This window comes from Panthera onca, chromosome D4 (genome assembly GCF_046562875.1).
Source record: "Panthera onca isolate mPanOnc1 chromosome D4, mPanOnc1 haplotype 2, whole genome shotgun sequence".
Classification (NCBI taxonomy): domain Eukaryota; kingdom Metazoa; phylum Chordata; class Mammalia; order Carnivora; family Felidae; genus Panthera; species Panthera onca.
The window spans coordinates 44,227,510-44,254,683 of NC_138351.1; the positions used below are offsets into that span (position 1 = coordinate 44,227,510).

The 27,174-nt window shown below is 43.4% G+C and overlaps 1 protein-coding gene across 6 annotated transcripts in view; it reads left to right on the forward strand.

Annotated features, from left to right (window-relative positions):
* The window catches only part of ADAMTSL1 (ADAMTS like 1), an 881,240-nt gene that overhangs the window by 739,149 nt on the left and 114,917 nt on the right, over positions 1 to 27,174 (forward strand). For all 6 annotated transcript variants that reach the window (XM_078436766.2, XM_078436765.2, XM_078436763.2 and 3 more), the window contains 3 exons: positions 12,819 to 12,998; positions 18,657 to 18,810; positions 19,714 to 20,839. In XM_078436766.2, coding sequence (XP_078292892.2) covers positions 12,819 to 12,998; positions 18,657 to 18,810; positions 19,714 to 20,839 — 1,460 coding nt within the window. The remainder of the gene's footprint in view (positions 1 to 12,818; positions 12,999 to 18,656; positions 18,811 to 19,713; positions 20,840 to 27,174) is intronic.

A 27,174-nucleotide genomic window follows, 5' to 3' on the forward strand; every position in this document is an offset into this window, starting at 1 on the left:
TCAGTTTTGGAGTTGGTGTGTACAGCTGATTCAGGACAGGGAACCCTCTCTTCAAGGAGTTTTGTCCCATTAAAGGAAGGTTCCAGGTCTGTTCCTCCCTCCCTTCTTAGTAGTCCCTCAACCTTATTCAAATCCAGATATTTTCATCATAAATACTGTCCTCTTTCTATGGTTTTGCACCAGTGTCCTCCAACAGCAATTCAAGACCCATCTGTTAAACTGAGTATATGCCCAACAGAGTTTTCACCAAGCTAAGAAAAAAAATTTTTAAGTAAGGACAGTGTGATAGGTTTTCCATAAAGCTACAATTGTTCTGAATTTGTGCCTTTTCTAGTTTTTTACTGCTTAAAATTCTAGGAAGTAAGGGTCCTAGGCAATGAATTTTCATTTTTTTTTCTTTTAAATATAGTTACTTACTGGGGCACCTGGGTGGCTCAGTTGGTTGTGTCTGGCTCTTGATTTCGGTTCAGGTCATGGTCTCCTGGTTCGTGAATTTCAGCCCAGCATTGGGCTCTGTGCTGACAGTGCCAGGCCTGCTTGGGATTCTGTCTCCCTCTCTCTCTGCCCCTCCCCCACTCATGCTGTCTCTCTCTCTCTCTCTCAAAATATATAAACTTTAAAAAAAATAATTACGAAAATAAAAGATTAGAAATCAAGCCAATTCCAGACTTTTTAAAATTTTCCCAAGCTCTAAGAACTATTGTTTTTTAAAACAATAGGGGTTGCAAACTGCCATCCAAAGCCAGGGCCATCTCATAGACAGTTATTATAAATAAAGTTTTATTGGAACACAGCCATGCCCTTTTTTTTTTTTTTTTTTTTTTTTTTTTTTTTTTTATGTATTGTCTATGACTGTGTTTGCACTGGAAGGGCAGAACTGCATGGTTGTGACAGAGGCCATTTAGCCCACAACACCTAAAGTATTTACTCTGTCCTTTTACAGAAAAAGTTTGCTAACCCCACCCTAAAGCATACATTATAATAATACAAATACCATAATATTCTATTGAAAATACATATTTATCAAATTTTAATTAAATAATTTTTTGCATGCCTTTAAAACAGAGGAATTTTAGGTTATTTGGATAGAATCTTATTTTGCATTTCTTATTCATGAGGGTATCAGGTATATCTTTAAAGTGACAACAATGATCACAAAAAGTAAGCCTGAAAGGTGAGGGGGGGACATGCATCCCAGTTTTGCTAAAATAGTTTTCCCTCTCAAAAGTGTCCCAATTAAAATGATAAATTATATGGTTACCCAAGTGAGGAGAGAGCATTGCAGCTTATATACCCTTGCCTTAGTGCTGAGGTGGGCGGGGGCAGCGGGGGTCGGGGGGCTGCCTTTTCTAGACTGCCATGCGTTCCCATGCTTTTCCACCATCAGTTGGCAAAGCCACTTCCTTCTCTCTGCCCATCTTGGGACTGTGATTTACAAAGCACCCAAAGAATCAAAGAGTAATCAGTGAGCAAAACTCTAAAATGTAAAGCATCTGGAAAAAGATATTGACTACTTCCTTTTAGAGCTTAAATATCTGTGTGGCTAAACTCATAAATACCATGCTACTATGTGACAGTTTCTAGAAATCAAGAGGATGTTATATATTTTGAATGCCTGTGTACCAGTGTTCTTAAGAAATATTATTACCTAACTGAAGTTAATCTTCACAACAATCAGTGGAAAGTAGGTTTATTATCTTCGTTTTAGGTTTGAGAAAACTGGGCTCATGCAGGTAGCAAATCTAGGGTTGGCCATCAACCCAGTTTTATGTGATCGTTTCCACTATACCCCGTTTTAGAGACGACTATGGCTGAAAGAGCAATCAGGAATTATATAGGAGTCTTCTTGTTTTACACATTACGTAACTGTGGCCCAGATATGGTCTTGCCCAAGATCATAAAGCCTGGTGCAGACCCCAGGTCTCCTGATTTTACACTGATTTTATACTGATTTTAACTAGAATGAATCCATGACCTCAAACTGTAACACAAACTAATGCCAACCCTAAGACAAGACCAGAAATCAATGCACATCAACCTCCACTACTGTATTAAGTCCCCATATTATTAACTTGTGTCTCTGTTAGGTACATAGTTCTGGAAAAAATACTTATTGAATGAAAAAAATGAATAACTAGATCAAGAGTACTGCCCCACAAGCCCTGAAAATGCTGACCTTATATCTTATTGATAAGTTTGTTTTATGGTTATAGGTCCTAATAATGAAACTAAATAACGAAACACTGCTGTGTTATAGCACCATGATTGAGAACCACTGTTCTCAATCTGAGACACTTTGATCATGACAGTCTTCTGCTAGGATTTTTTTCAGTGACATTCCATTGCCATATAGTAAAGCCAAATGGCATGGTCAGGCCTACATCCCCCTGCACATCTGCTCCTGCCCATCTCCCACCATGTTTCTCCCACCCCTGCTTGTACATTCCTAATGACCCATGCTTGTCCCTGCCCACACGCAGTTCCCTTCCCCTCTGCTTGTCATATCAGGCAGGAATCCCACCTCTTCTACCAGGACCCCTTGCTATCTTCCTGCACATGGTGTTCATGGTCAGTGCTGCTCACTGAACAGTCACATTCCACCTTACTGTGTGAGCACTTTTCCATGACTTTTGAGTAGACCCTAAGGTCAATGAGACAGAGACTAAGTCTCAGGTATGTAAAGCATAGAGCATGGTGCTGAAAAATTCCATGGCAAGTCTGCCAGTCCATTTATTGAGCACTTACCCCATTTCAGGACCTGCTTCTCTTTTTAATAAAAGCAGCATTACTATGTTTCAAGTTCTAGGCACTTTACATATTTAACTCCCTTAATCCTCACTACCCTATGTGATCATTACTACTGTCCTCCCTGTTCCACAGATGAGGGACGTAGAGCACTATGAAGTTAGCATGAATTCAAACTTCATGTAGCAGAACTCTTTCTACTGCTCTCATATTTTCTCTTTTAATCCATTCAGAACAATCCTGTGAGGAAACAAGGCTCAGAGAGGGTTCCTTGCCCCAGGTCACATGGCCAATAAATAGCAAAGGGGGCCTGTATGCCTCAAAACCCCTTCTCTTTTCCACTATGCAGTTCAGCTTTCCCAAGACCTCTTTACCATTTCCTCCAAAGTATTAAATTGTGAGGAAATCTAACACCAGCCCTAAAATCAGCAGTTTACATAAAGCTCACTATTTGTTGTCTTATCCAGGGCAGTTAATCTGTGCGTGTTTCCTGTTGCTGCTATAACAAATTACCACACATTTAGCAGCTTAAAACAATGTGAATTTACTGTCTTATAGCTCTGGAGGTCAGAAGTCTGAAATCAGTTTTACTTGGCTAAAATCAAGGTGTTGGCAGGCCTGCGTTCCTTCTGGAGGCTCTAGGGGAGAATCTATTACCTTGCCTCTTCCAGCTTCTAGAAGCTGCTTGCTTCCTTGGCCCATGGCCCCTTCTTCCATCTTCAAAGTGCCTCACTTCAACCTCTGATTCTGTCCTTTCTCTCTGACTCTGATCCTCCTTCTTCCCTCTTATAAGGACCATTGTAATGACACTGAGCCCACTGGGATAATCCAGTTATCTCCCCATCTGAAAATGCTAATGACATCTTTAAAGTTGCTTTTACCATGTAAGATAACATTTTCACAGGTTCCAGATTTTAGGACATAGATGTCATTGTTCAGCCTGCCAGTCTTCTATATTTTGGGCTATGCATTAGTCTCTATTAGCACAATATTCTTGAGATTAAAATTAAATTACCACTGCACTCACCACTATCTGTGAGCTTCACGTGCACCAATCTTTCTTTATTCATTTTTATTCTAAAAAATAAATGGAAAAGAGAAATGAAAAGAGATAGTTGCTAGAAGGGTTAACTGAGATGAATTAGGGAGTCCACTCTGAAGCATAATTTATATTTCTCTGTATTATGCATGTTTTATGATCAGGATTGTGTCCACCCAACTACACACACATATTGCACACATCTGTGCAGAGACTAAAACAGTCACCATGGCCCCTGTTTTCTCCCTTGCTTAAAACTATGATTATGCGGCCATTTCCCTATAAACCGTTTTTTTAATCAGGGTTACAATTCAAAATGCCTATAGTTTAGCTATATAAAAAGGTATATGCGAGCAGAGTCACGGCTAGTAATAGTAAGAAAAAAGAGGAATTTTAATGACAACTACAAATGCTTGAGACCTCACTTTTTTCATTTTTTGGACTTAAACACACACACGTAAAAGAATGACTTTGGTCTGGATTCGAGGATTGTAAACTGGCAGGAAGAATCAATTGAGTCATCAGTTTTGTTACATTCCAGTGACTAAAATATAAATTCTCATAATTTAGAAACCATGCTTATTTAAAACATTATATTCAGGGGGAAAAATATCTATTAGGATATTTATCTCAGTTTTGGCAGTGTGTTTTATAGGGAAATGAACACTTGATCCTACCTTTAGAATCAACAACAAATGTAAGCAAAACAGAGATTAGAAGCAAAATGTCACATATGCAGTGCTTTTGTTTTTGTTTATTGGCAGAACACTTTTTGTAATAATTGCTCTGGATTTCAGTGGTTTTGTAGCCCCATGCTTCACGCGGTAACAGGAATATTAAACCCAGAAGATACACTGGACACCACTTGTGTGTCCAGGGTTAAGAAAGATCATTTCGTATTAGATCAACAAGGTGATTCTAATCCACAAAATAGTTGGGGTATAAATTCTGTTCTCATTTAATAATTTTGAGCAAGACTCCAGGCTTCATTTTCTTCGTTTCTCTGAGGCCTAATTCACTGTGGCTCAGTTTGACCTCTGTTGTATACCAAGCACTGTCTCTACCAGCCTTTTGAACCTCTCAGTCTTGCATATCACAAAGTTACATCAAATTCCAAAGGTCTAACACCAAGCTTGATAACCCAGTCACCTGGGTTTGCCAGCAGACCTCTTCTTCCTTCACAGGGCATACTACCTTCTAGCATGTTCTCTAACCCATTGCCTTGGTTCTAGTCCTCACAACTAACCAAACTATCACAGCCTTTTACTTGGTGTGTCCCTGTAATTGTCTTATTTCTCATCCATTGTTTCCCAACTTGGTACAGTTGTTCTTTACTACAGGCCTTCTGTTGAGCCTTTAAAATATTAATATGTGCTGAAGGCCCCCAAACAGCGTATGGTATGGAGTGTTATTTAGACTTACATGGCCTGGAACCTTTTCTCCATGGTGCACCTATTAATGGCTCACAGGGCAGTACTCTCTGGAACCCATCAGCCTTCATTGCCTGAATAATTTTCTACAAATTGGATTATGTTACACCCGATGATCTTGAGATTGTATCCAGATATGCCCAAGGCCCTTCACTGTTTGCCCCTCGGCCGGCTTCTCAGTCTCCTTTCCCAACTGCAACCTCCCCATGAACTCTATCCTCTACCTTCTCAGGTCTCCTCAGAGATAGGCTTAGCAACCAGGTTTTAGTCATCTTAAATTCCCAGCACCTAATACAGTGCCTGGGACTCAGCAAGTACTCAGTGTTTGATGAAAGAATGAATGAGTGAATGAAGAAATGAATGAAATGAGTTAGAAACTATAAGTAGAACACATTAAAACTAGAAAGCTGACCTTAGAAAGAATATAAATGTCACTTTGTGTTGGGCTCAATGATATGACTTGAGGGACCAAGGAAATGAACTCAGATCTCAGTAAATAAGGCTACCAACATGAAACCAAAGGTGTCAATACAGGCAGAATTTCTTAACATGTGATCACGGGAAAATCGTTCAAAGTACAGGACACTTAGGCCACTGTAGTTTTATATAGAAACCTAACTTTTAAATGCTCTCCTTACTGTATATTTTTTACTTTCTTATAAAACTACTGAATCTATGACCTTATAGCATGAAACATGTATGGCAGCAAGGATAATCATTAGCATAAATACTATTTGTTGTTATTTATTCTGTTTATGGCACGTATTTAAAAATAATACCTGTACTAGAGATCTACCTCATCAGGTAATCTCAACACGTTCCCAAAGTTGTCGCAGACTTTGGAAACTTTATTAATTTGAAATTTTATCTGTAGTTTTTAAAAGTTTCTAAAGACACCCTTTCAGCCGTGCAAACACAGCAAGGAAACTTTCTGAGCAAAGATGAGGCAAGTGTTTAAGAGCAAACAACCCTGACAATAGTAACTTAGCTGGATGGTTATCTGCCACACCTGGAGGGTCACAGCACCCAGCAAAGGACACGTTGCGTCTGGCACTGCTGACTTACTTAGAAACAGCTCCTGGCTAATGATAAAACAGCTCGATAAAAGGTGGATGTTCAGCCTATCATCTGGATGTTTGTGTCACGTCTTTTAAACATCTGGATTTTTGGCTCTTTTGTTCATCCAATCGTCAATTCAACAAACATTTATGAAGTGTGTGCTCTTTGCCAGATGCTACATTAGGCACCGGGGAATAGAAAGATGAGTGCATTCCCTTTCCTCAAAAGATGTGTAATCCTGTGGGGGGGTGGGGGGAATTGCAGACACATAAACAAGTAGCCCTTGTAGAAGACATGTAGCACCCTTCCAGGTCAAGGCAGGGTGGGAGGTGACTCATTCTTTGAGCCTTTGAACTGGTCCTTCAAAGGTGTCTTGGAAATTTCTGGATAGACAAAGAGGCAAAGGGCATTGCTCACAGAATGAACAAGGTGATCAAAGGCCTGAGCAGAGAAGGCATCTGTGTGCCCAGGGAAGAGCAAATTGTCCCCATGGCAGGCCACCAAGGAATGTGGCTGGGTAGCTCAGCATGGGTCAGAGCGTGAGGGCTCTCAAGGGCATTCTCGGGAGTCTGAATCTGACCTCCTAGGTGTTAAGAATTTCCTAAAAGTTTTCTGGGCAGATCAAATCTTGAAACAAGCTAATTTTCTTTACATTTTCTTGTAACTGCTTTGTCATCACATTGTCACAGACTTCTGCATATTGCCGGAGGGGGTCACCTAAGGGCCTGTCCCTGAAATCAGTCCTATCTGCAAAGTGATGACCCAGCTAGATTATGTTTCATGAGTGGTCACCCTCTATAGCACAATTTTATTACATCTCCACCCATAGGTGGACCAATTATTTTCATCATCTATTTCCTCAATTTGAAAGAGAGAGAAAATTAGCCTGCGTTTTTCCTTATTGCCACATTCACTAAGAAGTTCTAACTAAGCAGCTTGGATCAGAGAGCTGTTCTTATGCAGCTACTTGTTTATTTTTGGAACACTTACTCACATTGAACGGAAGCCGCTGTGCCTTCTTAGATAGTTAGAAAAGAAAATTTTAGCCATCAAGCATTGAAGAGATCTGTAATCCCACAAATCCAGTGTCACTAGTGAAGTGACTAAAATGTCTGTCACCATGTAACAGAAACTTCAAGAGCATGTTCTTTATGGCTAACAAACTCAATAGGACCCATGGGGAATTTGATTGTGAATTATAATCAAAGGATTGGAAGAAAAGTGGCTTAATGTAATTTTGAGGTTCAGAGAATAATGATTTTATGAATCAGCTATTAGTTTTCTCAAAGATAAATACACTGCATTTTCACTACAGTGTACATATTTATGGACCATACCTAGATGTCACATTCTTCCGGCATCAGTTATAAAATGTCAGTCTGCTGTTTAGCTCATACCCTAATTACTTCTTTACTAGGAAAAAAATCATTAATTTTAAAAGAAAAAAAAATAGGATGTAGAGGAAAACTGGAGATATCCAATCCTAAGGTCTCCTATTCAAGATATAACACTGTCATGCTGGGGAAATTTTTGAATGCAATTCTCAAGCACTAGTATGAGCAACAAGAGAACCAAAATCCCTTTCTTCATAGAGCTAATAGGATAATGGATGATAATTTCCAAAGGGATGAGACCTATTTAAAAGAGGTATTTAAAAACAAAAAATAATGAATACATAAAATGAGGTGACAGAATAGAGACTGCTTTGGCTTTTCTAGCTAGTAGGTTAAGAATGGCTTCTCCAAGGGGCACCTGGGTGGCTCAGTCAGTTGAACATCTGACTTCGTCTCAGGTCATGATCTTGCAATTCATGAGTTTGAGCCCCGCGTCGGGCTGTGTGCTGACAGCTCAGAGCCTGGAGCCTGCTTCAGATTCTGTGTCTCCTTCTTCCTCTGCCCTCCCCCACTCGTGCTCTCTCTCTCTCTCTCTCTCTCTCCCTCTCTCTCTCCCTCTCTCCCTCTCTCCCTCTCTCCCTCTCTCCCTGTCTCCCTCTCTCCCTGTCTCCCTCTCTCCCTCTCCCTCTCTGTCAAAAATAAATAAGCATTAAAAAAAATTTTTTTTTTAAATAATGGCTTCTGCAAGTAGGTGAGAATGGAATTAAACCTGAATAATTAGAAAGACTCAACCATGTTAAGATGTATGATGAGAGTGAGCCAGGTAGAGAGAAGAGCAAGTGCAAAGGTCCTGTGGGAGAAATAAGCTTGGGATGTGCAAGGACCACACACACACACACACACACAACCAGTGAGGCCAAAATATACAGGGAAAGGGAAGAATTGTATGAGATGAGATTGCAGAGGTGTGTCTGGTTTCTCTTGTTCACTGCTACAACCAAAAACCTAGAACCATGTTTGGTCTATGACTGGTACTGAATAAATTTCTGCCAAATGAATGAATGAATTTAAAATTTGAGTTAGACAGTCTCAAAGGTTCCTTCAGGGCAGGGACCAGAGCATGTAGAAATTTGCAGGTCAGGGATAGAGGAGTTTGGATTTTATTCTAATCATAAAGGAAAGTCATTGAAGGCTTTTAAGCATGGGAATTCTGTGATCTGATTTATGCTTTGAAAACATCATTCTTGCTACTGTGTGGAGAATAGATTGTAGATATGTTGAATATCTTCCATTGCTCCTATAGGTCCACTCTGCCTTTCCACCTGTATCTCAGAAGGCTAACCTAGATAGACTCTACCCTCTGGCTTCTAGTTTTGTTCAACCAATGGTGTTTTCAGCAGGCCATCAGAAGGCAAGAGAAGCTGTCTTCAAAACTGAGTATGCCATCTATATGCTACTAGGACCTAACTGAGAAAACTAGAGACATGTTTAGGAAGCTTTGTAGTAGTCTAAATGAGAGATTATGATATCCTCATTTATTATTTGTGGTGGAGGTCAAGTTTATTTTGGAGGGAAATCTGACAGTATTTGCTCATAGATTGAGTGTCAGGGAAGAGGTGGTAAGAAAAAGGAAATGCTCAAGGATATTTCCCATGTTTCTGTCTTAGATATAGCACCATCCAGTAAATGGGGAAGATTGAGAGGAGAGTGGATTTGGGGCAGGGTTCAAAGGGCAAGATCAAAAGTTCCATTCTGGGCACATTTAGGTCAAAATGCCTGTTCGCATTTAAGACATAGGGGAGAGGTCAGAGATTAAGATTTAAATTTTGACTCATCAGCATAAACTTTTTTTTTCCAGACAGTTACCTGTTGAACAAAATTGCATTAAGTTCATGGAAGAACTTTAATAATTCATAGAATAGAAAGAATTATAGAGAACACAGTCCCTACCTAAGTTTGGCAAATTTTAGAAATCAGAAATTCACATCGCTAGTTGTCTAATTATAAAAGAGTCCGAAGAAGGGCTGAATGATAATGGTTATAACTAATCTGATGATGGAATAACTGGTTGGCTAGAAGTGAGAATTCAATAGAAATGAGAGAAGACTGGCCTAAGAAGTCGTGAAAAAGGCTATAAAACCAAATTTAAAACCTTGGTTGTCTGTAATAGCAAGAAGGCATGTTTTAAGCAAATGGAACTCTTGGCCACTAATTTAAGTTTCCCCCAACCACCAACTTCAATTCCACAAATATTTATTGAGAATTTACATTTACAGGAGGCACTGTGCTGGGCAGTGTGGGTACAAAATGCATTGAAGAAGTAAATTGAACTTCTACCAAACAAGAACTAAAATTAAAGTTTGCTTCTGTCAAAATGAAAAGACCGGGGAGTCATCAAAATGAGCCAGAGAAGCCTAAGTCCTGGCCCACTCACAGCTTGAATCATGAGCTCCGAAGCCATAGATTTTTCCTTAATTAAGGTTAAACAACATGCTAGACAAGCCCTTGGAAGGAACTGTTTGGATCTGTAATGAATAATAACAGGCTGCAGACCACTTCCAACGGTCTACCTACACGTTCAACTTTGTGGCATAGCCTAGAAGCTGTGTTCAACTGTGGCCTTTCAGCTCAGAAATCTCTAGGGAAAATACATTTCCAGGCCCACCACAGTGTAGATAAGCCGTTTGGAAATGTGTGTCCCCGACCTGGAGCATGGACCTTCTCCTGCCTGTCAGGGATAGTCCCAGAGTGGAGGCTGAGGATTGAATTGCAAAGCACCGCCCCTCCAGTGGCAGAAAGGATGAGACCAGGCTCTGGCAGGCTTGGTGCTTAGGAGGCCAGGGGCCCTCAGTGGGAAGCAGCAGCAGAGTACCCTCCCACTGCAAACAGAGAAGCTCCTACAGCCACAAGAAAGAAAAGCTGATCTTGGGCTCCTCTCCCGCTGTGTCCACACTCCCAACAGGGAGCATGTGCTCAGGAGGAGCTGGGTGAATGTTGCACAGAATGGAAGTAAACCAGTTTTTGCCCAGGTGTGGCCTTAGTCTAATCTCTTCACCTCTCCAGCCTCAGCTTCTTTATCTGTAAAGTTGGGATAAGATCTACCTCCCAGGACGGTTTTGCCTTTACCATTACCCTTCTCTTTTTGTACAGTGGTTAGGTAGTTGAATCCAGCCATAAGAAAATATATTTAGAGGTGGGGGGTGGGCCACCTGGGTGGCTCAGTTGGTTAAGCATCTGACTCTTGATTTTGGCTCAGGTCATGATCTCATGGTTGATGGGTTCAAGCCCCACATTGGGCTCTGCGCTGACAGCGAGGAGTCTGCTTGAGATTCTCTGTCTCCCTCTCTCTCTCTCTGCCCTTCCCCTGCCCTCTCTCCAGTAGTTCTGAGGTCTTACACCACTCACAACTGCAAACAAAGAGCAGGTTTGCATAGGCCAGTTGCAAACAATCACTGGTTCTAACAGAGGCTCGTGGGTCCCATGTACCCCTCCATGTTTATTTTATTCCCATTGAAAATGGTGGAGGGATGGAGAGATGGCTCATTTGGAGAGATGGTTCTCGATCCTGGTTTACAGAATTACTTGGGAGATTTCTTTTTTATTATTATTTATTTAAAAAGCTGATGCCTGGGAGGCACTTCCCAAAATTTCTGATTTAATGGATCTGAGGTGGGACCTAGACCTCAGTACTTTTTAAAAGCTCCCAAGTGATTTTAAAGTGCATCCAGGGTTGGGACCACTAAGAGACAGTGACCGCTGGGCCACAGCAGCATTCTGACCATACTCAATCACCATCCTAACCTTGACCATGGGCACAAATGCCCCCTTGCACTTCCAAGTACAGCCCATTGAGCACAGATGCCCACAAGTCCTAAGAGGCCCCTGCTGCAGCACGAGCCACTCCCGTAAAAACTCTCAGGTCTGTATATCCAGGCCTAACCCCCCAGCGAGCCCAAGGGCAGCAGGTAAAAGGGAAAGGACTATTCTTGAAGAAAGAAGAACACTCTCTAGAGCTTTGTCAGGAAAGTAGCCCCAGCAAAGAGTAGCCACTGGAAACTAATCTAAAAGTGACAGAACACCCAAAGCCACAATGGCTTAAATAAGAAAGAAAAGTATTTCCTTCTCATTTAAACACAGGCCATCCAGGGCCCATGTGGTAGCTTCACCATCAGGAGGACAGGCTACTTCCATCTCTTTGCCTATCACTGTCCAAGATGGGAGGTTAAAGTTTAGACCTCATGTTCACATTCCAGTCAGCAAGGAGGGGAAAGCGAAGGGCGGGATGCCACACTCTTTTTGTGGTTATTTCCCTAAAATTGCACACAACACTGCCATGTATATCCCATTGGCCAGCACTTAATCATAGAGCCATGTGCATCTTCAAGGAAGATCAACAAATACAGTGTGTATGCTGAAAAGTCATGTGCCTAGCTAGACATGCTAAAAATTGGGGGTTCCTTTGCTGTTGCAAGGGAGGGGGCTACTGGGAAAACAGCCAATAGTTGATGCCACAGGGGCCTCCCTTTCCCTTCATGCAACTGGACTGTAACTATTAAATTACATGTAAACAATGTGTTTGACTGGGGTCCCAGTGAAAACCACTGAAATAAGACTATTTTCCTATAGCCCAAATTCCAGTGGCTGTAGCTCCCACTGCCCTAAGAAATCACCAGTCCTACAAGAGGACTTCCAGGCGAGTTCTTCAGAAAACGAGACCTTAAATCTAATGTCCCTCCAATAGGGTAGAGTGAATATTCACACTGAGAAGGAAAGGGCTGACTTCTGTGCACATTAATTCCTCCAGATTTACACTGATGGCAGGAGCTCTCTCTTGCTCTTTCTGGAAGCTGCACAGATATTTTCACTGGATCGTAAATATGTTTAACACCCTATTATACTAACCTTTTAAACCAGTTGTCTTGGGTAGCTGTAAATCATAGTTTAGGAACAACTTTCTATGATTCAAAGGCCCTTGAAATTCCTGGATGCTGTAGTTAAATACTTGAAATTAAGATTGGAGGGTATAGATTTTGCTACATTTCAAGGAAAGGAAACAAAATCCTTTGGGCTGGTTCTTAGTTTTCTTTTTCTTTTCTTTCTTTCTTTTTTTTTTTTTTTTTTTGCAATCTTTATTCAGCCAGGGCTAAGATAAGAATTGGCAGTCAAACATCTACTGTCCTATGTTAGGTTGACTTTCTCTTCCTTCCCCAGTGTTCCCGAACCTGTGGCGGGGGCATCCAGAAGCGCGAGGTTCTTTGCAAACAGCGCATGGCTGATGGCAGCTTCCTGGAGCTTCCTGAGACCTTCTGTTCAGCCTCAAAACCGGCCTCCCAGCAAGCCTGCAAGAAAGATGACTGTCCCAGCGAGTGGCTCCTCTCCGACTGGACGGAGGTATGTAGGCTCCTCAGAAGGAAATAATGAAAGAGGCGTAAGGAAGAAAAGCAGGCACCCCAAACTTACACATAGAGAGGATAAGAATAGAGCAAAATAATCCTCCTAGCATTACGGAACAGATTTTTGTAAGCATTTATACCACAATGTGTCACTAGCTTTTAACTAGGCTGCAGGGACATGAGGTAAACAGCCAGCCCTGACGCAACAATCAGAAGCATGGAATTGTAAACGGGCTCCTCGTGGAACAAAACCAGACCTTGTTTGGCCCAGAATTCTTCTCAGAACACTGCGTTGTTCTACCTTCATCCCCACACCCACCTCCCCGACCTCCCGGCACCTCCTCCTCCCAGATGTTTCTAGTCTCTACTCAGGAAGGGCAAAGCCTCTCTCGTTATTCCCTTCCAAGTTACTGGACAATAAGGAACATGATTTATTAAGAAGAGAAGACCAGGGAAATCCTGCCTCTTTACTGTCAGTTTCCTGGCTCCAAGACGCTAACAAATTCCCAGCAAGAGAACTTGATTTCCCCTGTTGCTTGCATTTGGGGGGATGATTACATCAGCATCCACCATTCCTGACTTGCCTCATAAGTTAGGGATATACCCCCAACTAACCTACTTTTCTAAACAGTTCCTACTCTAACACTAGCATCAATGAAGTCATTTACACTCACTTTCGACTTGTTTTCAGCCCCTTTGACTACTGTGAATTGCCTACAACTCCCTCAGCCTCGTAGGCCTGTGTGTCTTCCATAAAGAAGTCACCCCAGAAGTACTGCCTCCTAAGCAAATGTAGCCAAGAACAGAATCGCCAGGCCCAAAATGAAAATCTTTGTGTCAAGAACAGATGCAACACTGTGCCCTTTCTTGCATATAAGCATTTGAATTGGCCTTGCTGATCCCACTGCCTTCTCTGTGGTTGTGTGTATACATGTGTGTGTGTATGTTGTACAGATACACAGGATGGGGCTGCTGCTGGTTGAAATACATCCCAGGGACACTTGCTTCCACAGAGAGAAAAGCTGCCTCTGAAAATTAAGATGCTACCTCTTTCAACCTGTTCTTAGACTTCTTGCCCTTTATCGTATCCACTCATACAGAGTTCACTCAGATGATACCTGCTAAGGGCATTGCAATTGTGAGGTAACCTACATTACCACAGGTTTTGTAATTTGACAATAAATTGCCTTCTGGTGGCATCTCACCCCAAATGTCTCAGGAGTAGGGCATGATTATTTTTTTCAAATTTTAGAAACAATTTTCTTTCAGCAAGATAAAGGATTAGAAGCATGTCAAATAAGTGTGTGTGTGTGCATGCATGAACATGTGACTGACAGTTTTTCTATGGAATGTTGATTTGGGAGTATAGTATTATATCTGAAAAAAATCATAAAACTAACAGTGCAAGAGAGTGTAATCATATAGTTGCCAAGTAAGTGACTCTAGATGAAGATTTCCTCCCAGGGGCATATTGTGAAAGGTGTCCTTCTACAAGTCTATTGGTGACAGTTGCCATGAGTGGAATGCTGAGGAACGGACTTGTATGTACTATAATTGTCCTCCCGTGTTCCTGGAGTTTGTGGCCTCTGAGCACATGAGACCCACAGAATTCAGAAAAAATTATTTTAGGCCCTCAGATTTGAAGCAGGGACCATTGTGATTAGGCGCTTAGAAAATGAAACTGCTGAATTGAGGTACTCTGGGTCCCATTAAGTACAGCAGACAGTTTTTTTTTTTTTTAAGAGAGTTGGTGGGGAGGAGAAGCAGAGAGAAAATCTTAAGCAGGCTCCGTGCTCAGTGCATAGCCCAATGTGGAACTTGATCCCACGACCCTGGGATCATGACCTGAGCTGAAATCAAGAGTCAGATGCTCAACTGAGTGAGCCACCCAGGTGTCCCAAGTATAGTAGACCGTTAGAATTGTGTCATGTGTGCTTAGGAGTTAGACTCATATAGGCAAACTTAGGTTCTAATCCTGACCTTGCCACTCTGCTCTGTAACTTTGGGCTATTTAACCTTTCTCAGTTTGCGTATATGAATATTGGGGATAATAATGTCCACTCATATGGTTATTGGGAGGCTTCAGTTAAATGATGCATATAAACTACTTTGTGCCTAGTAAAAATTAACCCTATTATTGTTATGATTCTCTTCCATCCCTGCTCATTGTCAGGAGGAGAGGAAATAAAAGAAAGTACTTACCTTGACTGGCCAGACTCAGGGTCATGGCCTAGGCTTCCTGTGGGCTTTCCCAGTCTTCCTAGGAAGAAGTAGTTACACTTTGGGAAGTAGGACTACTCAGCCCTTATCCATGGAATGTTATTAGGTTCTGAGTTACCTGGGTTGATGAATGGAAATTGCAAACACCGGGGAAAGACTGGGAATGGTGGGAAGTAATCACCAATTCACTGGGATTAAACTCAAGCTGGTGCCATGCAACAGTGCTCCTGGGGGCGTTCACAGAGGCTGTAATTGGCCCTGTCATCCCAACAGCCCTTGCCCTGGCCCTCTGGCTGAGATGAAGCATACATTCCACATCCCCTGCCCCCAAGACTCCCCTTGGAGAAAGGAAGACCTGGATGATCTATGGGTGTTTTTCATCCTCAACTATCTGGACTCAATCTCATAGTTACTGCACAGAATCCCTTAGAGACAGAATTAAGCCAAAATTTTAGACACTTCAAATAAAATTACTTTCAGATTCTATTCTGAGAATACGACCTCTTAAAAGTCCTTACTTCTTTTTTTTAAAAGAATTCCTTGCATCTCTTGACAGAGTTGGCTATTATATATTTTTAAATCATATTTTTATGAAAGTCATTCCCCCCCCCAAAAATATAAAAGAAATTAAGGTCAGAATAGTCCATTTCAGAGCTAGAAGGAGCTTAGAAGATCCTATAGCCTGGTTGTTCCTTTAAAAATTAAAGCCACAGAACCCTTTTTTTCAATTGAAATGTTACTATGAAGCCAAGAATCTAAAACAGATCAAATCAGAGCTGTTTGGATTGAAGTGTGGGTTAGGGTCCCAGATCTCCATAGGTTGGGTCTCCAGATCACCGGAAAAGCCCCTGAATCACTTCCTCAACATAGAACAGGGTTTGACAATCCCTGCTCTTACTTAGTTTTATTTTAGAGATAAGGAAATGGAGTCTCAAGAAGGAACTAGACTTGACCGAATCATCAACCAATCTTCGGACACACAGTCTGTTTTTCTGCTTGGCAACACTAAACTGACCATGCTTTTAAATTTTCCAGGCTCTTTGCCTCCTTCCCACCTGATTCCGGGATTTGGTGCTGTCATTTACAATAAAATAAGGGATGGGTGGAATCTGGAATCCACGATCATCAGGGAACAAAAGCAATGGGTTTGATTCTTACATCCATTTTTTGCATCTTAAATGTCGTTCAGGCGGGTGTATATCACAGTACATTGCAGGGAATAGTTCATTTCAGTGGGTTAGCATATAAAACTTGAGAATATAAGATGATTTTTTTGTTTTTAGTGTTCATTTTTCAAGTGAATGTGGCATACTGCCATGACCCTAGTTCAGGTCTTTATCATCTCAAGCCTGGACTACTGTGGCAGCCTCCTCAACTGACATCCCCGCCTGCCATAGATCTCCTACTCCCATCCCTCCCAGACACTGTTGCCAGATTAACCTTCTCAAAACACCTCTTTCATCATTTCACTCCTCCCTTCAATGGCTCCTCATTGCCTTGTGGACCAATTCCAAACCTCCTATCTGAAAATGAAGTCTCCAACGTCTGGCCCCAAACTACCTCGTGAGCTCCTGATACTCTCAACTTGTTGCCTCTGTTCAGTCAAACTGGCTTAGCTCTGCCCCCAAGCCTGCCTTGGATTTTTACACTGAACTCTTCAACATTTGTTCTGGATATGCCCCTGCCCCCCATGCTCATCCCAGGTTTCTACACCCCTTCAGACTCTACCCATCTTCAAAACCTAGGCCAGGAAATCACAAGTGTACCAACAGCATTCAACAATTGTGAACATTCATTTTATAATACTTGTCTTCTAGCTTTATATTTCTACTAAATTCTTCTATTACTCTCTAATTCTTTAAATAGCTTTATTGAGGTGTAACATATACTATAAAATTCAGCTGTGCATTGTTTCCAAGGTTTATCCGTTTACCACATATTTAAGAGACCAACATTCCTTTTAAGGTACAATAAGATTCCATTACATAGATAGACCATATTTTTATTGATCCATTCACCAGTTGGTGGACATTTGAGCTGTTTCCCTTTTTGTCTATTACACACTTTCGCATACAAGTCTGTGTGGATGTACATGTTCACTTGTCTTGGGTAGATACCTATGAGTGACATTGCTGGGTCATGGGGTAAATGTATGTTTATCTTCTTAAGAAATTATCAAGCTGTTTGTCAAGAAGACTGTAGTATTTTACATTGCCACCAGCAATTTATGAAGGTTCTAATTTGTATATCCCCACTCATAGTAACATTTGTTATTGTCTGTCTTTTTTACTATGGCCATTTCAGTGGATAGGAAGTGGTATCTCATTGTTGTTTTGGTTTCTGTTTCCCTAATACAGTATTTCATTTTAGCAATGTATTTGGATTGCCCTCCCCCATTATTGATGACAGCTCCTTGAGGTTACAAACCACCTTGCACAGTTTTTCCTTAGTATCTAGCACCCTACCTCAAACATAGTACATGTATAACAACTACCTCATGCTTGACATTAAAATATTACACTTGTGAAGGAGCAGAAAAAATTAGCATTGAGTGTCATTTCTGTGTGTGAAACTTAAAATATATTATCTCATTTAATTCCCCACCTTGAAAAATAAGTCTAAGAAGTGCAAACAGACTCTGAGTTGCCAACTGCTAAAATGCTGAGCAGGGATTTGAACACAGGACTCTATGACTCTGTAACTCTAAAGCCCAGGCCATCTAAGTAAAAAACAGGTAGAGTGTCTACAGGAAACTTTAGAGTAGAAAAATCTTAGAAGGGTTCCTGGGTAGCCCAGTTGGTTAAGCATCTGACTCTTAACTTCTGCTCAGGTCATGATCTCATGGTTCATGATTTTTTTTTTTAATTTTTTTTTTAACGTTTATTTATTTTTGAGACAGAGAGAGACAGAGCATGAATGGGGGAGGGGCAGAGAGAGAGGGAGACACAGAATCCGAAGCAGGTTCCAGGCTCTGAGCCATCAGCCCAGAGCCCGATGCGGGGTTCGAACTCACGGACTGCGAGATCATGACCTAAGCTGAAGTCGGACGTTTAACCGACTGAGCCACCCAGGCGCCCCTCATGGTTCATGATTTTTGAGCCCCGTCGAACTCCTCACTGACAGTACAGAGCCCGCCTGGGATTCTCTCTCTCTCTCTCTCTCTCTCTCTCTGCCCCTCCCCCACTCACACATGCACGTGCTCTCTCTCCCTCTCTCTCAAAATAAATAAACTTTAAAAAAAAACAGAAAAATCTTAGAGCTAGCAGGTGGTTACAATATGGACAATCTTCCCATATTGTTACATAATTAGTATTTCTTTTAGTGACTGTTGCTTTTCCAAGCAACTTTTCTCATATTTGGGGGTGTTTGAGAGTCCATACAAAAACCCATTAGCCTCTACACTTACATGCATTTGACCTTTGTTTTCCCTCACCAGTGTTCCACGAGCTGTGGGGAAGGCACCCAGACTCGAAGTGCCATTTGCCGGAAGGTGCTAAAAACCGGGGTCTCGGCTATTGTCAATTCCTCCCTGTGCCCTCCCCTGCCGTTCTCTTCATCCATCAGGCCCTGCATGCTGGCAACCTGTGCACGTGAGTATGTCAGAACTCTGGGGATAGGGAGACAGAACCCACGTAGAAGCAGCTGTAGCCACGCAGTAGCCTTCCCTAAACCCAAGACCGGGTGGGAGATTGTCAGTCAGGAAAGCCTGAGGAGGGCAGCAGGCTGGTAAACTCAGCTGGAAGTGGAAAAGGAATCTTAATTACACGTGGCCAGGCAGAATTCTCTTCTTGGCTGGAAAAACAGTTTGCAGGGGGTAGAGCAAAGTTCACTTGCTGGCATACAGAGATCTGGAAGCTGGAGTCAGCAGATTACTAATGAAATCGAATGTGGTCCACTCTGGGGTTTTAAAATGCTCTGAACAGATTTGTTCTGTTTAATAGTAATCCCTAGAGTTGTACTACTTCTGGGCTCTTCCCCCCAGGCCCCCACCCCAGAGGCCACTAGGGCCTTGGTGCTCTGCAGACCCCAAAGGGTAAACATGGAAAGGGAGACATTCTCCTTCCCTTTGTCCTCTGCCTCTTTTTATGATTCTTTTCTTTTCTTTTCTTTCATCGTTCTAACGAGAGGAACTGCCTTTCCCCTGGGATCCCCCTCCATCTAGAACCTGCCTCTCAGCTTCTAGGGGTGGCCAGCCCCAGCAGGGTGAGAGCGGGCTGCCCCGCGGCGCCTAATTAGTTCGAGCTTTGCCTGTGCAGTCGCTTGATGGTCCACGGCTGGTAGCCCCTTCCTCCCCGAAAACCTAAGGCGGCCAATGAAGGCCCTGGCCCAAATCAACTCTGAAGCCGCTTTCTCTCCCTCTTCCCTTGTGTGTGCCTCCTCTGCCTTCCTCTTCGCCCTCTCTCTTGTGCCTGTGTTTGTTGGCTCTCGTTTTCCTCTGCCATTCCTTCTCTTTCTGCATCTGCCTGGCTTCCCTCGCATTCCTTTCGTTCCAGGGCCGGGACGGCCAGCCACCAAGCACAGCCCTCACATTGCGGCCGCCAGGAAGGTCTACATCCAGACGCGCCGGCAGAGGAAGCTGCACTTTGTCGTGGGGGGCTTTGCCTACCTGCTCCCCAAGACGGCTGTGGTGCTGCGCTGCCCCACGCGGCGCTTCCGCAAGCCCCTGATCACGTGGGAGAAGGACGGCCAGCACCTCATCAGCTCGGCGCACGTCACCGTGGCCCCTTTCGGCTACCTGAAGATCCACCGCCTCAAGCCCTCCGATGCGGGCATCTACACCTGCTCTGCCGGACCCGCCCGGGAGCAGTTTGTCATTAAGCTCATCGGAGGCAACCGGAAGCTGGTGGCCCGGCCCCTGAGCCTCAGGAGTGAGGAGGAGGCCCTCGCGGTGAGGAAGGCCAGCCCAAAGGAGGCCCTGCAGACCCACAAACACCAGAACGGAATCTTCTCTAACGGCAGCAAGGCTGAGAAGCGGGGCCCTGCCGCAGACCCGGGAAGCCGCTACGATGACCTCGTCTCCCGGCTGCTGGAGCAGGGGGGCTGGCCCGGGGAGCTCCTCGCCTCCTGGGAGGTGCAGGACTCCACGGAAAGGAACACGTCTTCCGAGGAGGACCAGAACGCCGAGCAGGCCCTCTGGCACCTGCCCTTCACCATGGTGACCGAGCAGAGGCGCCTGGACGACATCCTCAGGAACCTCTCCCAGCAGCCTGAGGAGCTTCGAGACGTCTACGGCAAGCACCTGGTGGCCCAGCTGGCCCAGGAGATCTTCCGCACCCACCTGGAGCACCAGGACGCGCTGCTCAAGCCGTCTGAGCGGAGGCTACCCCCGGTGGCCATCCCCCCTCATAAGCACGTGTCTGGTTTCAGCAGCTCCCTCCGGACCTCGTCCGCTGGGGAGGCCGGGGGTGGCTCTCGCCGGCCCCACCGCAAGCCCACCATCTTGCGGAAGATCTCAGCTGCCCAGCAGCTCTCGGCCTCCGAGGTGGTCACCCACCTCGGGCAGACTGTGGCCCTGGCCAGCGGGACACTGAGTGTGCTCCTGCACTGTGAGGCCGTCGGCAACCCAAGGCCTACCATCAGCTGGGCCAGGAACGGAGAAGAGGTTCAGTTCAGCGACAGGTGAGCCTTGCAGCTACCCGGGTCTGGGAAGGGAAGGGGCAAGGGGCCATATCTCGCCCAAGGTGCTTTATTGGCCCTGCAGGTGGTTCCAAGAGTGGGGCACAGAGCCCTGGGTTTCAAGTCCTCTTTTAGCACCAGTAGGGCTATTGAAACAAAGACGAGGTGTTTGGTTTTTCTAAACTGTATTCTGCCCTCTTTATAAGGTAATAGCAACAATGCCTATCCACCCCAAGCCCCATAGGGTCCCAAAGATTAATGAGATACTTTGCAGATAGCTTTGAACTTCTGGCAGAAAGATATCATTCCAGGCCAAGGCATTTTTACATTACTGCTCTGTGAGATGGACCATTGAAAAGCTTATACGTAGGGATACTGTCTCCATGTGTGTGGTCCCCCAGGGCTAGGGAGAGAGTGCAGCCAGCACCTGCTGCTCCCTGTGGGTGAGACCATCCTCTGTGTGGGCCAGACAAGGCTGTTTGTTCCAGAAAGCTTTTATTCCCAGTCAGACCTGTGATTAATTATCCTAATACCTCCTGGTGTCTCTGTCTTGATGTGTCATTACTAGGATGACACCACGTATCACTTACTGGTTTCCTTGGGCCGTAGCCATTCATAATGTAAAATCAGTAGTGGTGGTCAAAGTTATAACAGTAATATTTTAGAACACCGCATGCCAAGAAGCGTGCCATAATTCCTGCATGCATTCTCTTAATCTTTGTAGTGGCCCTGACAACAACGATAGCTGCCCTCGAGCAGTGACAGTCTGCCAGGTAAATGTGGTGTTGGTGTGCTTTATCTCACCCATTTTAACTGTACCTCTGAGAAGTGGGTACAGTTTTTACCCATATGTTACAGAAGAGGAAACAAAGTCTAGGAACTTGCTGAAGATCACAATTATTGGGTGGCAGGGCCAAGACACGTGATGCTAAGATAGGCAATCAATGGAAGAATCGTAGACTCTGGATAAGAGAGGACTCTGGGCAGTCCTCCAGCCCAGAAACCTTGTTGTACATTTTTATTTTCTCTGAATCCATGTAGAATGCCCTTTTCATTAAATATACTTCTAAATACTATTCTTTGGTAATCCTCTTCCCTAGTTTGCTAGCTTTGGGGAAGGACAGAATGAAGGCAGGATTTGTTGTGCCAAGCGGTTTGCCAGGTTTCTTTAAATGTGACTGTGCCTGTTAGGCTACCCGTCAATCTGCAAGACTGACATTATCCTCCAGTGTCACATAGAAAATCAAGCTTTACCAGCTCTCTCAAGAAGACCATGCTTTAGTAAGAGCCGGGCCAAGGATTCAATATCAAGTTTACTTGAGTCCAAAGAGTACACAGCTCTGTCTACTCTTCTGAGACTTGGTGAAAAAACGTGACTTTGTCTAGCCTGCCCACATCTTTTGTGCCTTTGAAATGTCAATGATATTGCCTGTCAGCCTTACAGTACTTACAGACCAAACAGTTAATAACAATACTAAGTGTTTTTTCTGTGTACTTTTAGTATATGCCAGACACTGTGCTCAGTGCTTTATGGGCACTATCTTGTTTAATCTTCAAAAAAGAAAAAAAACCCTAGGGGGTAAATACTATTGTTGTTACCATATCAACGAAAGAAAGCTGAGGCACAGATGTGGGACCCCCACAGAAGCACTGGAGAGAGGGTTTGAATGCAGGCAGCATGCCTTGAGAACCTCTCCTCTCATTTGCTTCTTGGTCCTCCCCAGCTCATACTTTCCTTGACAGCTTGATTGCTATGATTCTTTCTGTGATTTCTTTCAAGAAGTCTTTCACAACAAATTTTGGGGTCAGGCTAAAGTTGGAGTAAATCCGCTTGAGGTCACTGGGTCAGTAAGAGGTAGCCCCCGTGTCAAACCCCCAGGATGTTGGGTATAGGGGAAGAGTGGTGCCCTGGTACTCGGGTTGGGGGGGGGGGTGCACTGGAATTCCTCTTTTTTAGTGCACCTGTCACACCCACTGTGACCAAATCATGCCATCTTCTCCACCAGCCAGTCAGCTTCTCAAGTGTAGGTAACACTTTATTGCCCAGGATCGTACTACTGGAATTGAAGGGAGTAGCAGTTGGCTGTGCATGTGGAACATGCTTTTCAGAGATGAGAAAACTGAGGCCCAGGGTGGTTTGGGAGCTTGGCAATGTTAGGTAGATAGTAAAAGGCAGAATCAAGAGGGCGGATTCAAACGCTGTTCTGCCCAACTCAAGCCCATGGTGTTTTGAGTGAGTGAGTAACTTCATGGTTCCACTCATCTGTACTTGGCTCAGGATGCTAAGTTGCCTCAAGACCCTTGCTATTTTTTACCAGCTCTTTCCAGGGTCCCTTACTTCTTCCTAAAAGCCGTAGACAGATAAGCTGTTGGGAAGGGGGAAAGTGGTCATCAGGACTCTGCTGTGCCTGGAACTGCAGGGAGAACATTGAGCCCATGGCTTACTCAGAGGTTGTGACAATTTCCTTGAGTACTAAAGATACTTTTTATGAAGGCCAAGGATCACAGCCCATCTGGATCACCTGGTGACTGAAGGAGGGCTTCAGAAGGAGTCAGATGGGCACTGAGGGCTTCAGGCTGATCTTTGAAAGCCCCTTCACTTTGGCCTTAGTCCCTTCATTTCAAAAGTGGGGAGGGACAGGGCATCTGGGTGGCCCAGTTGGTTAAGTGTCCAACACTTGGTTTCAGCTCAGATCTTGCAGTTCCTGAGTTCAAGCCCTGCATTGGGCTGTGCTAGCAGTGCAGAGCCTGCTTGGGATTCTCTCCCTCTCTCCCTCTCTCCCTCTCTCCCTCTCTCCCTCTCTCCCTCTCTCCCTCTCTCCCTCTCTCCCTCTCTCCCTCCTCTCTCTCTCTCTCTCTCCCCCCACCCTTCTCCCACTTATGTCTCTGTCTTTCTCAAAAATAAATAAACTTAAAAAAAAAAGTGGAGGAGGGGGAGAGGCTGTACCAGATCATCTCTGAGGTCCCTTCTACCTCCTTTACTCATTTACAAAAGACCACAGAAGATAAAAACCGGTATCTAGTGGAGAGCAGGAAGAGCCATGAGTACAATAACTTCAAACTTTGTTGCAGCTTTTTCTGAGCTCCACAAAATGGGGGTACACTGATTGCACAAGCTTGGGATGTGTTCACTTGAAGCTAAACAGATGTATTTACTGCTGGATTTTACCTCTATTTTTTTTAATATAGTGCTTGATATTTTTTCTTGTTTTTATTGTAAAAGTAATAAAGGGTCTATAAAACAATTCAAATAATACCTAAATCTATAAAGTACAAATACAAGTCTCCCTCATCCTCTCACTTCTGTTCCCCAGAGTCTGTCTCTCTCAATAATCTGGTATACATCCTTTTGGAATTTTTATATATTTTATTGTATTATATATAAAACACATACACACACATATGATTTGGTTTTTTAATGGGATATTACTCATGTTTAGAAATTTGACGTGGTTTCTACTCAACAACATGTCTAGGAGACATTTCATTATACTATGTTGAGATCCGTATCACCATTTTTAATGGCTGATTACTGTTCCCGAGTGCATTGAACTATCCCCCAATTGAAAATTATTTTGGTTTTTCCATTTTTTTAACTCCTTTAAGCATTCCAGCATGTGCTGTGACTTTCCAAGTGAACAATAGAGTATGCATGATTTTCCACATAGTTCCTTGATCAATGAACAATTTTCTGCCCCAGCCATCTCCAGGATACCAAGAGCTCTTGAAATACCACCTAGGAAACATTACTGTCACCTTTAAATTTTCACCTCCTCGGGTGTGCACCTGGGTGGCTCAGTCGGTTAAGTGTCCAACTTCGGCTCAGGCCATGATCTCACAGTTCATGGATTTGAGCCCCACATCGGGCTCTGTGCTGACAGCTTGGAGCCTGGAGCCTACTCCAGATTCTGTGTCTCCCTCTCTCTCTGCCCTTCTCCTGTTCATGTTCTTTGTCTCTCTCTCTAAAATAAAATAAACATTAAAAAAATTTAGTTTTCACCTCCTTGGGTATTGAGAATCTGACCCTAATGTCTTTATGATGAAGAGCGTGCAGTGGAATCTTGCTAGAAAAAGACACATGGAAGCCAGGTGCTGAAGATGCACTAAAGGTGCTAGACGAAGACAGCAGAGGGCCAGCCCTGGCTCTTCAAAGTTACCAGGACATTGGTGGGAGTGTGGATGAGGAGTAGCATTAAGAGGGATCACACGTGAGGGGTACGGACAAAAAGTTTTACAGTTTGGGCCACTCTCAACATTTTTCTAGATCTAGCCTTAACAGAGGTTTCTGATGCAAGTTAATGGCACACCGTAAGGAAAATTAGAGATTTCAGATTCTGATCTCTGACGTCATCATTTCTCCATTTAACTTAGCTGGCCAGTCAGAAATATGGCTGGAGCTTCATTTTCTGTACAGTTTTCCAAGTCCTGTTTGAGAAAAGAAAGTGAATATATCTGCACAGAGCACACAGGCACAGAGCCGCCATTGGGACTGCTTTGCTATGGGCTGTTGGTGACCTCTCTGTGTTGGGTTTCATTGCTTGTCATCATTCCTATGTCCGGTAGCAGTTCAGAAATGCTCATTTGTTTTCCAACAGAGACGTGCTGAAATGCCCACTGTTATAGTTCCGTTAGTCTGTTTTTGCTTAGTACCAAATCCATCTTTCTGAAAGAATCTGCAAGATTCAGCTGGCTATTGGTCTGTATGACTTTGCAGTGTATTAAAGTATACTCTCAGTAGCCTGAGCCAGCAAGATAGGTCGAGAGAGGAGGAAAGTAACTGAAGACAAGTCTACCACATCTTTGGCTTTTAAATATGCCAAAGTTTTATCTGAAAGAAATTCATTATATGAAATAATCACTATCAGTTTGGTACTACTGTATCTCATCATACATATAATTTACTAGTTGAAATGAATTTACGTGATTCTTAGAAGCACATGCCAGCTTCTCAAGCAATAGTTTTATGGGATGTCTCTGAATGTATTAGGACAGACTGGTTCATCATAATCCCTGCTTCTCCTTTATTTCACAAATATTTCCATGCATACTTGGACCAGACCCTATGTTAGATACTGGGGATAGAGAAAAAGAAGACTCATTCCCTGTCAAACTAAAAGTCTCATTTGGAAGCCAGAGAAGTAAATGCAGTGCTTAAGTGCTAAAAGATGGTATAGGTATTTATTCATTCCATAAGCATTTATTAATCTACCTATTATGTGTCCCCCACACACCTAGCCACTGGGAGTATTATGAATGAAAAAGTCTGCATCCCCTAGCAATTTACATGCATTTAGATTTCTGCTCAAATTTCTGCGTCAGAAAGACCTTCTGACGGTCACTGTTCAAAAGAGCACTCCTCATCACCCCTTATCCCTTTAACTTTGCTGTTTTAGTCACAGAATTGTATCACCATCTGATATATATTGATTTGTTGATTGCCTGCCCATAAGGGTGGAGACTTTCTTTACTGCCATATCCCCAGTGCTAGGAATAGTGCCTGGTACCAAACAGGTACTGAGCAAATAGTGAACGAATGAATGAATGATTGGAGTAAGACAATAAACGCAGAAAAGTACACAAGAAAAGCATCAGGTGGTGATATATTTGGGACAGAAAATTGAAATGGGTGATAGGGAGTGATTTGGTGGCCATGTTAGGTGGGTGATCTGAGGTTACCGGTAAGCCAAGATGTGAATGATGACCAGTGTCTAGCAATATGACATCAGGAGGAAGAGTAGTCTTGGACAAGGGGAAAGCAGTGGAAAACCCCTGAAGTGAAAAGAGTTTGGTGTGTTGAAGGAATACCCCCAAAAAGTTCATTTGGCTGGTCTGTGGTAGGCAGAAAGTAGAGGTGATATGGGATGAGGCCATAAGGCTAACCAGGGACCACAAGAAGGAATCTAGCTTTTAGTTTGAGTATCACAGGGAGGTTTTGGAGGATATTAGGCGGGAAAGTAAAATGATCTAATTTCCATTTGTAAAGACTCACACTGGCTCCTTTGTGGCAAGTGGATTGTAGAGGAGCATGAGTGGAAGTGGTAAGGTTTCCTCTCCAATCACCCCTTCAACTCCACAAATACGTGCGTGGCATCAGATACAGTGGTAGGCGCCAGTGAGACTATAAATAAAAGCTGCTGTTCTCCAGAAGCTAAGAAACACCAAAGGGCTGGTGTGGAGTCAGATACCTTGGGCCCTGAGTTTGTTTTAAATTCCAATGGGCAGAATACTTCTCTTAAAACTTCTAAACGTTTAGAAGCTCTGACTAGAGTTTCCAAGTTCAGTGTGCACAGTAATCACCAGGACCTTGTTAGAAATGCAGATTCGCACATCCTACCCTA